We start from the raw sequence: 18,431 nt of genomic DNA on the forward strand, positions 1-18,431 counted from the left end.
CTTGGACCATACTGCTCCCAGCATGCCACGAATGACCGATCGGTCCAATTTGCATCTCATAAACAAGAAAACGATGGGCTCCGTACACCGGCTTCTTCACCAGGTTTACTTTTTCCATAACATCCTGCCAAACGTGCACAGTAAAAACAGTGTATCTTTTCCCCCGAAATTGGACACTTTGATCGTAACCGGAAGCTTACGGCCAAGCTTTGTTGTTTGAAATTATGCCACATCCGGTGGCATACCGCTACCCAAAACCGAACCGAACGAACGATAATAACCAAACGCTTCGTCAACACAGCGCAAAAGCGACACGAGCGTGAGCCGTTTCGCGATGCCGTACAAACGTAAACTAAGCAGGCAGATAGCAGGAAGGACACTGCCAACCGTGCCAGCATCCTTGGCAGCGCACGTTCCAGCTCGGTGCGCTAGCTTCGGTCCCCATTCGGGTGGAGTTCGGTACTCGTAAAGCAGGGAAAGGAGCAAACATTCCGATCGGTTAGTCGATACCGGCGATACCGGGCAGCGGCTGGGTTGCTGAAGAATTGTGCCGCGGAGCCAAATTCCGAGCATCGAAACCGAAAACTCCCCAATAATATCAACGCACCGAGCTGAATTCGCAAGCCAGACCGGGCCGTGTTCGCACGCCGGATAGAGTTTTAATCTGCACCGTTTGCACTCGGCATGCGGGATGGTCCCAAACCCTCCGGGTTTGCGGAATCTGGGGTGCAATTTTTCAAATTACTCGTGTGGCCACGGTACGGCACGGTGAGCCGTTGTTTGGCTAATGCAGCTTAGGCGGCTGCCCAATCGGGCGGAACAGTACAGCCCGTCCGATGCATCGCCTGGACCTGGAACCTGCTTATTCCTGAAGGAGATAAGTTCCAGTCGGAACGATTCCAATAACGGAAGCAGTTCGTTTGTTACGGAACTTTTGTCGACTGCACACGCGGCATGTGAACGATAAATCCATAAAGCTCTCGTGTGGAGCTATAGAGAAGTTTATCAAATGTGGTATAAACGAATAAACATATGAGAATTGGTCTAATGTTCCAAGAAATCACCGACCAACTTGAGTGTGGGAAAACGATGAGTTTTTAATTTAATTCCAAGCTCCAACTGTAACTTTACAGATGAAACAAATCTACCGTGCGTTGGTGTAGGTGGAAGATCAAATTACGCTTCGATTGAAATTCAATCCATTCGGGATTACACCTTGGGATTACAGTCATTTCCAACGGCAAAGCTTCAAAGTGTTGCCGTTGCTAAAAGTCCATAAAAACCGAACGAAACCAAGCTCCCATCGTAGTGTGTACCCTGAGGGAGCACGTGGAAAGTAATTTTATGAAAATGATCTTCTTTCAAACTGGCTAAATTAGTGGCTAATGATAGTATGTGTTTGGTTTGGCTTTAATCCACACTCGTGGTAATTCCCACTCGACGTATGGCTGTTACAACTGCTTGCGCTAGCGTTATTATCTTTTCAAACATTTGCCGTTCTAATGGGAGCAAAAAAAAACAATACAAACCACATTGAAAGAACAAAACCGAGCACGTTAATACGTGAGTTTGTAGCATTACTTTTACACCGCTTGCTAAGGTGCGCCCCGTCACAGGGTGGCGAATAGAGATATTCCCAGCGAGGCAGTGTAACGCACAGGAACGTCGTCGAATGAACGGTTTCAATTTTCCGCGTATTTCAATTGTACTCGCATGAGCAATAAAGCAAACTTTACGGCTCCGCTCAAGTGTTGGTGACGTTGTTTTTAAGTTTTCCAGCCATTTTCCACGTCCCGAAGGGGTGGTTTTTTTTTCTGTTCTTCCTTTCGCTGACGAAAATAATGCGCGAAAGAAGAAGCGTCGAAAAGTCAAGCGGAGAAGCGGCAAAGAAACACCACACGTTTCCACTCATGTGTTGCCGTTTCGCGTGTTTACAACGGAAGTTACAGAAGTTTGTTGTTTGCTTTCTTGCATGGTTGTGCTTTTCCCGCTTTGTTTTGTTTACTTTCAATTTTCCGTCCGTGGCGGCTTTGTTTTTCGTAGATGGAATTGTAACATGCCATGTACAAAATATGTCCTAGCCCCATTTCCTTCATTTCCGTTGGCCTACATTCGGTATCGGTTCGTTCATTGCACACGAAAAGGAAATTACAGCATCTTCCGGGTGAGCGTTTTTGTTCGCGTGCTGCTTCGACTTCATTTACCATTTACCCACCATCGTTCGGCTAAGTGCCGGATGGTACGAACTCAGGCCGGTGCTGACGCGACCGTCGTTTTACCCCTTTTTGGCAAAACATGCAAGATCTGGAAGTGAATTTAACGACCATTCAGACCCGTGCAGCTTTGGATAAGTGTGAACGGGATGGTCAGCAAGATTACACATTTGATGCACACACCGCCGATCTGGGTTGGGCGGTAGATCTTCCTACTACATTTCGGCGATCCCTGATATCAGTTGGTCACGCTGACTGCAAGCCAAACACCCCAGACACACATTCGTGGACAAATCCCACAAATCTATGGAGGATATCCTGTCGTTCATGTGCCAAGTGTAGTCAAGATCATCGGTAGAATGCTGCTTTTTGGCGCCCGTTATCGATTCGGAATCGAAAACCTGGAGCACACTCGAACAAGCGGTGGCTCGCACAAAAAAACGAAGCGCCACGCTCCGGCTAGCGTCGCGTGAAATGAGTCGAAACGAATGCCAAACGGGCACCGGGACGACGACAACTCTCTGCCGAAAAACTGCTTGCCGGCATCGACGATGCCGTAGTCGTGCGGATTCTTCAAACACTGCTCGCTCCTGGCGTTTGATTTCTGGCCGTGTGCAGCCATGTGCGAATGTTACTTTTTCACGGCCGATGACAATGGGCTTTCAGTGTTCTGGTGCAAAGAAAAAAAAGCAGGATTTCCCGTGCCATTTCGGGGTGAAGCAAGAGCAATCCTGAAATTTGGTGACTCTTTCGAGCTAAATGTCTGTGCTGTCTGTGAGTGTAGGTTCTGTGTGTATGTTTGGGTGATATCAGAGCTGGAAAACGAACTCCTTCCAAACACACTTCCGTCTGTTCCGTTCCCGGAAGGACTTGCAAGATGTCTGCCCGGCTCTGGGTTGTGTGATTTGCTTACCGGTGCTGTGCCAAACTCACGACAAAGCTCTGTCAGCGAAATGGACACGTTGAGACAGCACGACGATGGCAAACCCGTTTCTTCAGATCGTATCGTCCCAGCACCCGGTTGCTCACCCGGAAGGTGCAAAGCGTCTGCAATTCATATGTATACGGACCATTCGTTAGTGTTTGGCCGGGGTGCGTGCCCATGTTCAAACGAAAACGGTCTGTACGTGCCCGACGTGGATGGTTGCCATTGCCCATGGTTACAGATCTTTTTCTTTCGCCATTTTCGCCAAAGCACAGGATGTTTACCTTTCCCGGGGGCGGTCGACTACGAGGACGAGTTGAATTTTTTAAGCCCTCCGGTACGTGTTGTTCTACAACATTTCGATGTAGCTGGTGCTGTTGCGTCTGTTAAATTGCAGGATTTGAGGAACCAGATACACACGGTTTGTTAACGTTCCGGGCCACCTTCTAATGGGCAGTTGGGCTGCTTTGTGTTTCTTTGTGTAGTAGAAAACATCCACTGTTGAAAGCACGTGTTGCTCTGGTCGGAAATCAACGAGAAAAACATTTTCCCTCCGCGCATGGAAAAAACACGTGACGAAACAAATCAAAGTTGTGCACAGCTGGTCGCAAAGGCAACTGCTCGAGGATATTTATGTGTCCCTATTTTTATCATATTCTAAGCCTGCGCCTAATGATGCAAAGAGTTTAATTTCAACCCAACACATGTGACGTGATGCAAGTAATTTCGGTGAATATTAAACGCCCCAGAGCAATGAGTGAATAAAGCCATCAAGAAATGGCCATCCTGTAGTTCGAAAAGAAAAAGTCTCTCCTTTGAAAATCACGTGGTGGCATGTTGTCTCTTTTAAAGATATTGTTAAATTCCTTCTGCCCACTCTAGTGTGTGCTCATAAATTGCAACCAACTTCTTTTCGTTGCTGCATCACTGCTTTCTGATTTAGAAAATGGAAGCCATTACGATCCGATTGCTCCCTAATGCGGTGGGGCTCCCGTACGCCTCACAGAAACTCAATGTTGCATCCGAACACTGTCCTGACGTTCTATCCTTTCGCCGGGATTTGTGCAATGAATTATGAGACAATGCGTTGACTTCGGCAAAAGGATAAAGCTTTCTAAGCATTTTACCTGGCAGCGTGTAGCGACCATACGTTTGCGTGAGGCAAGGCTACCATCGGTTAGATCATTCAGTTCAGCACAATCCCCGAAAATATCCGCAAGCATGGATAACTTTTCCTCAAACGAACGAACAGCCGAATTACGGACACGGGTGGGAGTTTGCAACAGTCCTGCAGCTATTGGTCAAACATGGTCAGGTTGCGAGTTTCGCATGGTTTGTGGACGGTTTTGAACGTCGAAAAAGTTTAATGAACCCACAGTTCCTGCAAGTTAGTCTTGAAAGGACGCACCAACATGTGTTGAATTCTAATACGATTTACCACAATTAGAAAACATTGAATCGATAGGACGTATGCACCGGTTATGATGTTGTTTAAAACTAACTTTGTTTTGAATCATTTTCAATTAAGATGTAAGTTACGCTTTTTTCGTTTTTTAATTAATTTATAAAATTTGGTTCCTGTGGTAGAGAAGGTATCAGTCAAGCGAACCGTGTCCCAAGTGTCAGCGGCGGATCAAACGGTAGGCGGAGTAGGCGGTCGCCTAGGGCCTCGCCGTGTTGGGGGCCTCAAAAAATTTGTGCCGATTGTGCGATTTTTGAAAATTTTCCAACAAAGTTAATTTATAGCAAAAAAAAAATAATTTACAAGGTAGAAAATTGATCAAAAATATCTTCCTTGGTTATATAAAACATTTGTTTCTATGTGATAAATTAAATGCAGAGAAGAATATCGACTTTGTGACTTTAAAGTAAAAACGAAATTGCACCAGTACCAGGACACTAATTTTCCCGTTGGTCGAGAAAAATTTCTTCGAAAACTACCAGTTTTTGAATGTATAATACCAGGAGAGCATCCACGGAAGAGGTAGCACCTAGTACAGCAGTTTTGGTCGAAAACCGCCGAAAAGTATGCAATGTTTAAACATTAACTTTCCCGTTTGGTCGTGAAAAATTTCTTCGAAAACTACCAGTTTCCGAATTTAAAGTACCAGGAGAGCATGCACGGAAGAGGTAGCTCCTGGTACTGCGCCGTAAGGTATGCAATGTTTATACACTAGGTATGCGCCGTAAGGTATGCAATGTTTATACACTAACCTTGCAACCAACTTGCAATGCAAGTTTGGTGCATGCAAGAAACTTGCAGCAAGATGGCGCGCAAGATGGCGCCCAACTTCGTACTTGCATGCAACAAACTTGCATACAAACTTGCATACAAACTTGCATGCAAGTTTGCATGCAAGAATTTGCTTGCAAGAACTTGCATGCAAGTTTGCATGCAAGCTTGCATGCAAGTTTGTTGCATGCAAGTACGAAGTTGGGCGCCATCTTGCGCGCCATCTTGCTGCAAGTTTCTTGCATGCACCAAACTTGCGTTGCAAATTGGTTGCAAGGTTAGTGTATAAACATTGCATACCTTACGGCGCAGTACCAGGAGCTACCTCTTCCGTGGATGCTCTCCTGGTATTATACATTCGGAAACTGGTAGTTTTCGAAGAAATTTTTCACAACCAACGGGAAAGTTAGTGTTTAAACATTGCATACCTTTCGGCGGTTTTCGAGCAAAATTGCTGTACTGGGTGCTACCTCTTCCGTGGATGCTCTCCTGGTATCGGCAATCTGAAAACAGCTGGTTTTGTATGGAATTTCGTACCAGCTAAGTAGTGGCGTTATGGTTCTCCTTAGCGCATACAAACGTTTATATATAGAGACTAGCTTACTAGCCCGTTTACAGGGCTACGCAACAGAATTCTGAGATGTACGCAAGGGAGCTTTCTTTCCGAGACTTTGCTGGTGTTGTTACATCATGTTTGAAGTACATCTCCCTAACACCGATAATGGCCTAACACCGCCGTAGCAAAATTATGGGCCCCCCTTGAAAAATTCCGCCCTGGGCCTCCAAGGGGATTGATCCTCCACTGCCAAGTGTGAAGGAGACAAAGTAGACGTATTATAAAAAATGATCAAAACATAAACATTAGTACACTTTCAGGTAGATAATCAAAAGTGCCTTTCAGTATAATGCTTCCTACTAATCAGATTTATATCGTTTTTATTGGAAGAGCGCATTAAAACCAACCTTCACTGAATGGCTAATCTAATTTGCGTTAAAAATCAACAAAACAAACGCTTAATTTCATGATAAACTAGCTCATCAAAGAACCAATGTTCAGCCATTTGATTTTTAGTTCCTGTCAATACATCACCCCACTACCTGCTGGATACATGCTTTACATCCCTCCCAGAGCAAAACATTTTAATGGATGATTTTTGCGGGTTAACAACATTTCACCAGCATCTTAAAATATTCGCCAGATCTTTCCGATGTGGCGGTCGGCAGCCGTGTTTAGTAGCCAAGCGATTTCGTGCGCGTTTCTCCCGACTACACACCGAAACGGAGCAACTCTCGGAATCACTGACAGAAGCTGGTTGATTAATGAACTTCGCAGCGTACTGCACCACACTATCTTTGCCATCGCTTGCCCGTACACTGCCAGTGCCAAACTCCCCATCCAGCAAGATATGAATGCTGGTGGGGTTTTACGGGTTAAAGGGAAAAATGCTTTCCACGGAAAGAAAATTACCATCGGTACGGTTTCAGGCGCCAAAACAGCGCGTTTCTACCCGCCCGAGGGATGCTTCCGTCCGTTTTGGCAGGGTATGACGTTTAGGGGCCAATTAAAGTTCACCCGCTGAAAGCATTTCACTGTTTTCCTTCACAAGAGTTTGCGATGCAAGAGTGAAGTTTTTTTCTCCTTCTTTAACCGCCAAACTTATCTCGCTCTCTCCGTCCTTTACGGTGCATCCGATGACCAGCCGTTGATGCAAACGCGTGTAATGTGACTGGGATGGTCCGTGTGTTTGTAATTTTATGATGTTATGATCAGTGAAGGAGAATCAATCTGTCAAATTAAAACCGTTTTTATTAATTATCACTGATGAATATGAACATAAACCCAATACAAATGCTAGTCATTTCACAGAATACAACGGAAACATGATAACTTTCACCAACTGGCATTGTACGCATTCAAGGAAGATTGTATTGTATTTGGTCTGCTTTCGCTTTGCGGAAATAATTACTTTTTCCAATAGCAACCACCAAAACCAAACTCTCTGGACTGGCTCAGAGTGGATGTGATCATGTGCTGTGATTGTGATGGTTAATAGAATGAAAATTAAATCAATTGTTCCATTTGTTTTGTAGCTTTTTGCTGCAACTGTATGAAAATCAAAATTTATAATTCAATTTTTATTTTCCAATTTTCTAAAGATGATTTAGCTGAAGTCTTTGCTTTGTCTTTGGCTGAAAATTGAATAATGCATTAGATAAGTTACGATAATTAATTCTCTAATTTATTGTAAAAGTACGAAGTGACATTTAATTGAATAAAGAAGCCATTTGTTACAATTTCTTAAAATTTGTGAGATAATTTAAGTTTATTATCAAATGGCTGTGCCAGGCGTAATGAAACTGCTCTGCGCTTTTGCAATGTTCCATAATGCTGGCTAACCTTCCCGTCGTTTCGATGTACTTCTATGCAGTACATCTTCGCTGTAACTTGGCACTGTCTACCAGTTATGAGTTCTGTCGCATGTTTATTGAAATTCCGGCCGTTTTTTTCCCCCTCATGTGCAATAGTGCTTTGTGTTGATGCGCATTGCATTGCTTCCTACCAGCTGCAAACTCTCGTTCTATGTGCATTGGCCATGTTTACTATCCTCACTGGCCATGTATCGTCGTCCTAGAATGCCAGCAGCAGCGTTACTTGTGATCTGTCTTCTGAAAGCCGGATATATTCTCCGCGAAATCCATATAGTCCAGCTTTTCCAGCAGCTGCCCTTCGTCGTTGAGCTGGGGGCCGCGTGTGATGGCCGCATCCGCTACTGCATCTTTGGCTTCGGTCAGAGTGAATCGATCACCGTATGTTGTTATGTCGTGAATAAAGCTACAAACAAACAAAATCAAAAAGGAAAACCAAACAGTGGAAATGGAAGTAGATGCAAGAAAAAAATCGACATTAAACAAAATCAGCTAAAAATACTAAACAAAGCAGTGGAAATTCGATGCGAAAAATTCGAATCCCTTGCAAACAACAACCCCACTGCTGGCTGGAATCGGTTGCTGGCCTGGTTAGCCTCCGGGCCGAGTGGCCTTATCGGGCGGCAAGCCCTAGCGATCACATTTCACCATGCAAGCTGCCGGCGGAGCAAAAGTTTTTTAATTAAACCCCATTTTCCGTACCGCTTTTGGCAAACGGTTTCGCGCTCGACCTAATTCGTCGTATCGACCCAGCACCCGTCCCCCAGCACCCGAACTAAGACGCCTTACCGTTCCTTGTCGATGAAGCCCGTGTTGGCCTTGTCCCACATGCGGAATGCACCGACCATAACGTCTTGCGGTGCTAACCCGTTGGCACGTTGCAGCATCAGCAGCAAGAACACGTCCAAATTGAGCGGTTGCACTACCTGAAAAATCATGAAGCACCACGGGCTGGTTAGGGATGGCAAGAATTTCCTGGGCAACACTCGAAAGTCGGTCTGTAGTCGGTCAGGGAGCCGAATTTGAAGATTTTAATTGAGTTCGTGTAATGGGCAGCGTGTCTTTTCCGTCCGGTGGTGGACACACGGGCGGCGCATGAACCCTGCCCCCGATTGCAGGAGGCACTACAATTTATTCTATCTGGTCCGTGGTTGCGCCACAGCGCCGTAAGCCGGGCCTTGTGTTGGGAGATTATTTGAATTTCAAATGGACTCATTTTCCACCGGTTTACATCGGGACCGGGGCATCCGGGGCGATGAACACCGTTATGGAGCGTGAGTTGTAAATGGGCAAAACGGAAACTTCTTTCAGACTATGCTAATGACGGTAATTCTTGCTCATTTGTTTCCTTATCCTGGTTCGGTGAGTGAAAATCAGGTTATAAGAAGCCTTTTTTTTGTTGCACAACGTGCAATGACTGTTGAACGCTGTGGCACTGTGCCGTTCAGATAGTGTGTGTGGCGTTAACATTTTCTTGTCAGTGGAAAAGTTGCGTTGCATGAATATATCCTTTCTTATTGAAGAGAAAACGATACGAAGGCAGGTAGGTGTACATTTTTCCAGTAAAAAGGTTGTGGCTTTAAGTCGCATTCTTGAATCTACCTGATAATATCTCTCAAAATAGAATTCTTCACTCATTCTTCACTCAATTCTACGCATAATCATTTAATACTCACCCCGTCGAACATTTGATCAATGTCGTACTCGGACTTATCCACACCGAGCGTTAAGAATGTGTTTTTCAAATCCTGCTCACTAATCACTCCGTCACCATCGAGATCGAACAGGCAAAACGCTTTCTTCAGCTCGTACACCTTCGGTTGGTTAAGATCCTTTAGAAAATCCATCGCCTTACAGAAACCGCCGACGACTACTCGCCGTTCGTTCGCGCACTATTGACGCTCTGCATAACCGAGGGAAGGAGTTTTTATAGTTTGTGGCATGCAAAAAGAAATGATCGCCGAAGATCGGCAACGCACCTGTTCTGGCAGTTCTGGAGCAGGAGAAATAACTTTCAAACCACAAATCATCGTTCTTATCAACATCAGCTAGCGGCGGTAAATGATCGCATACATTGAAGAGGGTAGGCAATTAAGATGTTTTTCGGAAATTTTTAATGAGATGGAATTCCGTACCATGCCCACTAATCGAAATAGTACATCAACGTTCTGCGCATGAGGATGGGGGATGGGTTTTATTGAGAGTAATGACACAAATGTTTGATGACTTAGTTGGTAAGGTAGCATTGGCGATGAATCAGCTTCTTGCAGCACCGGCGGCGGCGGCGGCGGCCTTTCGTTCGGTTGCCTCCTTTACTACGTTGTTTAGTCGCTGGAAACGATCGATCGCGGTGTACAGGAATTCGGCCGCCCGCTTAACCCGCTCGGGTGTGACCTGTTCGCCCACCGTTTGGGCGATCTCCTGCGCGGTTTCCTGAGCACCGGTGAGAAACTTTGCGTTGCGGAACGACAGCGTACAGAATGGGGTAAAGAAACAGGTGAGCGACGTGAGGATCGTACCGAAGAACAGTACGCCAACGGAACCGACCAGCACCGACACTAGCCGGCCAACGAACGTGACCAACGATCGGGCACTCGGAAGTAGTGTGCGCATCGAGCTGAGCAGTGACGGGGCATCCTTCTCTACCGTGGCGGGAATGAGAAACCCTTCGAATCCACCGGTCGGGATGGCAGCGAACGCGGTGGCCCCATCGAACGGAGCCCCACCGAAGTAGGGCGTCGCCGGGTACGGATGTCCGGTGTACGAGTGCACATACTGCTGGACGGCATCCTGCGGCAGAAACTTCTGGTACAGGGACGGATCGTACGCGGGATTCTCCAGTTGCAACGGTTTCTCTAGCGTTCCGAGCGGTTTAAGCGCTTGCTGTTGCGCCTGTTGTGTTTGCTGGCCTGCTTGTTGTTCGGACTGGGCCAACGTGACTCCGAACAGCAATAGTAGCACAATGTACGTCATCACATGCGCGACACAGTAAACTTTTCGTCCGAAAAAACTCACACTTGCACTTCTGCACTGGGCCAAGGTCTGCTTTCAACTAACGCCTGTAACCCGCCTATCCTCGTCGTCTTATATGGAAGCATCGGCCAAACAGGCAGCATCTCATCTCGCACCCGAGGAAAGGAGGCACTCATATTCCAGGAATCCCCGGCGAGCGATAAGGTTTCCGATGGTGAACGATTTACATTGGTTTGCAATTAGCTTTGACCAGCTCACGGAATCGCCCACAGTTGCCGGGTGTCGTACAGTGCAAAAGCATCGCCAAAGAGAAGACTGTGAGCATAAGAGTGGGACAAGGATCAAAAACAAAGCAAAACAAAAAAGGTGCGTTACTATCTACAACATCCTGCCCCGAATGCTGATAATGTGTCTAATGGGTTTTCGAAAATCCATCATTTGCACTACCATGTCCTGCAGATCCTGTTGCAGGTGCAGCCACCGAAAGTCGATTGGAAATGGTTCCCGAACAAAATGGAATGTGCGATAACACCCTGGCAGGTACGCTTCAAAACTTTCCATCCGTTGCAATGTGTCCTTTTTGGTGGTGCAAATACCATCCGGTTGCTGGTACCACGATCGCCACGGTGTCCTTTTTTGCCCTTCGGGTGTGCTTTGGTCCGAACAGCTCCGATTTCTTTGTCTCACTCGTCACCATTTCCTGTCCGTCCCGGTGCGTCAAGAGTGTCAAAAGCATAATCGAGGTGCAATATTGAGTGTGTTGACCGTAAACTTCGGTGTACAACCCGCTCGCACGGGAATGCCGTGTGTTTTGACGACCCGTTCCAGTCATTCATTTGGCATTCGACAGTCACAGCTTCTCTACTACCTGTTTCGGTTTCCTACACATTTGTATCATTCTGACCTGTGTTAATGCGAGCAAAGTGGATTATCTTGTAGGTTTGCTAGTTTGGAAGGATTTTTTAAAGATCCTTTTTGCATTCTGGATCTATTTTTTGTCTGATGTTCTTTTTGTTCTAAGAAAAGTTTGTGAAGTTCTGTTTCATTCTTATTCTTGTAAATTTCTTCGAAAGGTAAACATCACTTTAGTCGAAATGTTTGTACCGTTAATTTGTTTGATATGATTTATTTAACAAAATATAGCTTTCGTCAACAAATTGCCTACAAACTAAGCGTCGAATGACGGTTTGGTAATGATTTTCGCGAGCACAATGCTTCATTGCTTATAGAAAAGTTGGGGTTTTTCCCGAAAAATTGGCGTTCCACTACTGCTTCAGCTTCGAACGAAACAGTCCCGCTAACGTTTCGGCCCCGGTTTCGTTGATCTCCTGGTAACCGTGACCCTGCAGCTCATCCTTACACTTCTGCAACCAGGCCCGGACACGTGGGTAGGGATGCAGATCGAACTGGAATGCTTCTATTTGCGACACCGTCACGCACAGCGCAATGTCCGCTATCGTGAAGTGGTTAGCCGCCGACCATTGGTACTGTTTCAGCATTGCTTCGAACCAACCGAGCGCTTCGCCTAATTTTGCCTTCTTCGTTTGGTCTAGATGTGCACCGAGCTGGATGGTTGGAAACTGGTTGGGTGTGGAGAAGGCGGAACGGAAACAGCAGACACCGGTAGAATAAATGTTAGTTTACAGTATCAAACGATTGGATTGCCGTGCATGCTTACATAGTAATCGACGACCCGTTGGTAGAGTGTGCCGAGATCGAAATGCAGCCGCTGATCGACGATGGCACGGGAGCGGAAATCCTTCGGGTAGAGATTCTCGTCCTTACCGTAAGCTGACACCAAGTACGATAGAATAACTCGACTGGAAAGTAATTTAAAGAAGGCAATGAGATTTGTATCAACAAAGAGAGAATATTTCCTACTGAGATAATTTACTTCTAACACAATTTCGTCTTCAAGTCGTGCTATTTTCCTAAGTTTGCTTTGCATAATAATCAAGTCTCAAATTATTTTTAGATTTCAAATCAAATTATTTTCCTTAAAATGCAAGTAACTTTCGTTCAAAAAAATCAGTTCTGATGTTCTAAGTGGCTAAAAAAAAGTGATTTTCAATCAACAATTTTAACGCCACTTGTCGTATCATTATTTCGCTGGTGGTCTTAAGTATACTTTATCTTAATGCACTCATCAATCTAATGTACGTTTTACTCCACTCCTGAAGGTAATCAACTAAATTATGATGCATTTTACAATGGGGAAAGGGTTACAAATATGAGGTCAGCTGCATACGACGATGAGTACCAGCCGTATGGTATGAATGGTATGGTATGGTGTTCAAATAGTCCTCAACACGCACACAGGAATACTTCATTCAATGGCACGCTTGACATTTTCAACTGTTCGATAATGCATTAAAATTATTCCTCTGCCCATCTATAACGACACAACTTCGAAAGTGAAGTCTGGAGGGTTGAAACTCACACATACACACAACAACCCATCTAATGTCAACACTTCGTCTTCATTGTGTCCCCGTTGTGCACGCTAAGGATAACGAATGGGCATTCCATTAATAATCATTTACAGCTGGATCTTCGAGTTCAAAGGCACCCGCGAATGGGACTTTTTCCGAAACTTGTACCATTGTGATTTTCATCGATGTGCCGTGTTTCCCACGCTTACAACGCTCTTTTTATTTTGCGACCCCGCATCACGTGCACGGTCCGAAATAGATCAAACCGCGTAGGTGAAAATCCAATAAATACACGCACACGGAAGGAAAATGGAAAAACTCCGATAAAATACACACATACAAACACAAACACACGCGCAAACATTCACGATACGGTAGCAGCAATCGAAAATGATAAGAAAAACACATCACGCACTACCTTGGACGAGGTGCAAGGTTTACGTTTAGGCTCGCCCTTTTCGAGTGCTCGAACAGAAAACGTTGAACAGGAACAAGTACTGGAGCGGCTGGGCAAAATCGATAACCACGCTAGTATTGCTTACCTTTCCCACAGTATCAGCCCGTGATCGTCCAGCGTCGGTATGCAGTGCTGGGGGTTGAGTTCCACAAAGTCTGGCTTTAGCTGTTCGCCCTCCATGACGTTCAGGGCCTTTAGTTCCAGCTCGACGCCGATCATTTTGGCCAGCAGTAGCACCGATCGGCACGGAGGCGACGGTGGCAGATAGTACAGCACCGGTGTCATTGGACCGCGCCTGCAACGGATGCGATCGAGAGGCGATATCAACAACGTATCCCGTGCTAATTACACTTTCATATTCGTGCAATAGCTTAGCCATCGTGCCGGTTCCGTCTGGACCAACCTCTTCGGAGGGCAAGGATTGGGTGGGGGAAGGGGAATGGGGTTCCGGGACCATCAACCAAGGCAAGGATTAAATTAACGACCAGAACAACAGCAACGACAGTGCGGAAAGCATCAACGAGGACACGAACGTTATGCTGCACGCACCGGGCTAATCACCCAATTAACGTTTCCGATTACCGCTTCCGGCACACTTACTTGACAAATTTGGATTGTATCACGGCAACACTTTCGATGCAGTTACCCAGCTTGACGGTGGTGGTGGTTTTTCTCGTTTCAACCGTTTACAAACCAGCGGAGAAGACCATCCAGAGCAACGTGGTTCGAGCTGTAGGACCAGGCTGCCAGGTCTTGTACACCTATCGCTCTATCGGCACTCCAGCCAGCGAACGTTACGCATCGAACGTGACAACCCTGCCAGCCACCCAAAGTGTGTCCGCGTGAACCGTGCACCGAGAAGCCGAACAAATACCAGCCCGAAACGATGCCGGTGGCCTTGCTTTCGCAAAGATTCCCAGGATATTTTAAGCAAACCTTGGTCCCGCTTGGTCAACGCTGTCGCCCGCACCGTTTCGGGAGCCGTTTTGCTTGAGCTGTTGCTAAAATGTGGCACTGTCCACTTGGGACCGTACTGCTGCACGTAATGGGGTTTTGTCGAAGGTATTTCCACCCCTCGGTTGAAGTTCCAGCAGGAACGCACGATGCGTCGTTGTGTCACTGCAGAGTCGTTGGCCCTTTGAATAGCTTCCGCAAATAACTCCGTGGATAGACGAATCGACCTGGCACCGCGTAACAACACTCACCGGACGATGGAACGGAACTGAACCGACGGTGGAACGTGGACACGGTCGACTTTAGCGCATCTTTGCCAGTCCACCGTTACGACGCGATTGCAGCAAACAAACACCGTTCCCGGGTATTGTTGGAACCGAAGCAAAGGAATCGGGTTGTGCACGTGCATGCAATGTATGTTACGGCGGTAGCCCACATTTGTCGATACCTGCCCATTGCTTTCCCCAACCTGAACAGGTCGAGCCCTTTGAGGAAATCAGTGCCACACCGGTGTGGTGGCGGCGGTGGTGGGACCTGTTACTATGGTACGGTGTTTTGTTATGGTACCTCAAGGTTCGGAATCCGTTGCCTAGGCGAGTGGGTAGCAAACTACGTTTGCAAACCGTTCGTCATCGTGCGAACTTGACGGCTAGAACGTATGATTTCCGCGTGTCGTCACTAGTTTGGGTGCTAGTACGGTACGGCGTACATTGTACAGGGTTACGTCGAGCGCATCGAATTTCCCTCACTTATATATCTGTTTTAGTTCGTTACTGAAATATATCTAACTCAGTACATCGTTCGATATTGTTAGAACAAATAATTCAGTTGGAGCCCAACATATCTTTCACAATTCTAACATTTCCAATATTGATTGAGCACACACAGTTCGTAATATAGTTCTAATTTGAATTGCTCGGGAAAAGCACATTGTAAACAATCAGTTTATGTTGATTTACACAACAAAAATACATCAGTCAACCACTGTTCGCCATTACGTCACCGAAGTTCCCCATCCATTCTGGTGGTACACCCTCAACCATACCCTTCTTCATAGCAGTACCGCAGAATGTAGTACAAGTGCGAAATTGCGATAATTATACTGCTGGTAATACATAGTACAATCCCGTGCCGACCCTTGGTATCATGCTAGGTGTTTTGTATAGGTTTTGTTTCGGAAATTGAAGCTTATCACCCAGTGGTCGACCCATAATTACTTGTGGTGCAGGTATGCTGCATTCATGCTTCACGTGCTCTATGCACTAGTAACGGTGGGAGCTAGAAATGGTCGTTATGGAATAAATGATGAAGTCAATAGAATTTTCGATAATGTTGTATTTTTTTTTATTTTGAATGCAATATGCTACGTCATCCTGGGGTGATGCAGCAGAACTGGAGAAAACACATGTTTGATCGTGTTAATGAAGCAACGTATGCATTGTATGCGATCGCACGGTTGAAGAGTTTACAGCCGAATGGATAATGATGATGCTTGTTTTCTAGGCGCTGTATGAAACAGTTTAACAACTCCGCACTATGATGAATGAAGCTTTTTTATGCCTTTATTTATGTAGTTTTTTGATTAAAGATTTTAACTCTATATATAAGACATCCTATTTAAGCGAAACTAAACTGTAATAAAAGTCAAAATTCAAAATAACAATTAAACAAAAATAATATTTTATCATATGTCAAAGTGGATTAAATATTGCGCATAGTTTCAGACCTTTCAAAAACGACAATTATTCTGTGGAAACCAAGACATTCTAGGATATTGAAGAAAGATTGATTAAAGATGCCCTTGTATTAATGATAGAGGTAAATCATGGTTTTTTAAACATCTTTCACTATTTTATGTAACAAATTCTTATATTATATGGGTAAAACTAATATAGTTACATCTTCAATGTACACTTCCGTTTAATATACCCTTTACCACTTGTGTTCCAGTAACCGAAACGTTGCTCGAACTATTGCGTGACTTTTACACCACACCGTACACGAGGAACGATGGAACGGTGCAATTAGTGTAACGTATTTTTGTTTATTTCGTGCTCTAGTTCACACCGATAGGAACTTTCCATTTTACTTCCCTTTTCAGGTGGCTACGTGAGGTCAGGTGCGCAAGTTTCCAGCGGTCAAGATGTGAACTAGTTTCGTCCTTGTGCATTATTTAACAAATCATGATCGTTTTCCGTTGAAGAACTCCAAACAACCATTCCGTAACTACCGCTGAAGTGGCTGAGGTGGATGCTCGTTGAAATTAATGTTAAACTACGATAATAAAATGGAAAATTAATTGTGGAACAATCCTTAAATTCAAACAGTTAAATTGACATAGAAGTTGAAGATAAGATTGTCGTATTACTTTAAATAATGAATGATATAGACTTTTGACCAAACTGTAAATAAGTTGCTAATTGTCTATCTTTCTCAAACAGTAGTCAAATAAAGTAAAGATCTCATGTTGATTGAATTAAATCCCAAATGAAATAAAAAACCGTCATATTTTGTTCGTGCCAAAGCAAACGTTGACGCGACTAGTGACATCTGTGGGACACTAGCGGCACTACAAAGAAATCAATTCAATGTGCAATTTTATCAACAACGCAATAGTAAAAAAACTACAGTTTTAATGTTAATAGTGTAATCAATCTTTATTTTAAAATTATTACCTTTATAAAACATTTCAAATTTTAAGATAAACTTCTGAATGGAACTCTTAGCACTAGGTTTGACATAAATTTCAATTGTTTGTAATTAGTATAATCTGCGCATTTTTGTTGGGATGTTTTTGATTGTTCGGATAAACACGAAAAATCATTCGTAACTGCTTTCATTCTCCTAGCTATCGCTATACAAATTTTAGTTGGAGGCGACGCATAACGTTGCCATGTTACCATTTCCCACATCCTTGGATCTTTTTTTTGGTGTGAAGCATTTTTGATTTCACATCTCTTCTTTAAACTGCTTTCTTTCGCTATGCCTTCTATGATACCCTCGCCAACAGCTTATTTTTCCATGTATACTATGATTTTACCAAATGGACCAATTTTTACACGTATCTACAAACGCGCAATTTGAGAATGTTTTTAATTGTTGTCCTTGGGTATTCGCGCGTTTTCTTGCATTTGCAATCGGATCCTTTACAAGATTTTCAAAAAGATTTTAATGTTGGTCGGTGATGCAATGTGAACGGTTTCTTAAACCACAAAGCTGGTACAAAATCCTATTCGAGCCATACTCCTGCAGCAGCACTCACTTCTTCTTCTTCCATCGCAACAACAACCTTAATAGGTCTGGGCCTGCCATTTCTGGCTTTCTGTGTCTTTATTTACCAGTAGCTGAATAATCAGTCTTAAGTACGGGGGATTGGAACCGGGAGTACGTGTACAACGTGACGACGAAAACCATGACCGCTCTGCCGGACCTTGAGGACTACTGGACTGGTATTGTAACGCACGGCACCGGGATGGGTCCCGGTCCGTTCCTGTGAAGACCAGCATCGCTACCATCAAGCCACCGGGCCGCCCCAAAGCTTCCAAGTACCACGTGAACACAGGACTCACTATCTTGATTAATACAAATCAAGGAAGACCAGAAATGGTCATTGATTTCACGAAGATAGCAGCATAGAAAATAATGCCATGTTTTACAGCAACTTATACAGCACTATACTATTACAGCAAGCAAAAGCTGTTTTACTGCTTGATTCGCTGAAATTTGTCATGTTTTTTACTAACAGATATGCGAGACTGTTTCAGGAGCAGTTGCTGTTGTTGTTATGCTGTGTTGTTTACTTCCCTGTTTAAATAGA

At 44.7% G+C, this 18,431-nt stretch overlaps 3 protein-coding genes across 3 annotated transcripts; all 3 read right to left on the minus strand.

The window, feature by feature from the left end:
* Positions 1-8,020: 8,020 nt before the first annotated feature.
* LOC128298745 (myosin regulatory light chain 2, smooth muscle minor isoform) lies at positions 8,021-9,645 on the minus strand. Its single transcript, XM_053034524.1, has 3 exons — positions 9,475-9,645; positions 8,588-8,724; positions 8,021-8,204 (listed from the first exon to the last, which is right to left on the minus strand). Exons 1-3 carry the CDS (start codon positions 9,643-9,645, stop codon positions 8,021-8,023), a joined length of 492 nt encoding a protein of 163 aa, XP_052890484.1.
* A 409-nt stretch (positions 9,646-10,054) lies between these two features.
* LOC128298627 (uncharacterized) lies at positions 10,055-10,771 on the minus strand. The gene has a single exon (XM_053034397.1). The coding sequence runs from the start codon at positions 10,769-10,771 to the stop codon at positions 10,055-10,057; it is 717 nt and encodes a 238-aa protein (XP_052890357.1).
* A 1,227-nt stretch (positions 10,772-11,998) lies between these two features.
* LOC128299897 (glutathione S-transferase D7) lies at positions 11,999-13,945 on the minus strand. The gene is made up of 3 exons (XM_053036038.1): positions 13,746-13,945; positions 12,450-12,591; positions 11,999-12,351 (listed from the first exon to the last, which is right to left on the minus strand). Exons 1-3 carry the CDS (start codon positions 13,943-13,945, stop codon positions 12,037-12,039), a joined length of 657 nt encoding a protein of 218 aa, XP_052891998.1. The 3' UTR covers positions 11,999-12,036.
* Between the last annotated feature and the right edge of the window lie 4,486 nt (positions 13,946-18,431).

This window comes from Anopheles moucheti, chromosome 2 (genome assembly GCF_943734755.1).
Source record: "Anopheles moucheti chromosome 2, idAnoMoucSN_F20_07, whole genome shotgun sequence".
Classification (NCBI taxonomy): Eukaryota; Metazoa; Arthropoda; class Insecta; order Diptera; family Culicidae; genus Anopheles; species Anopheles moucheti.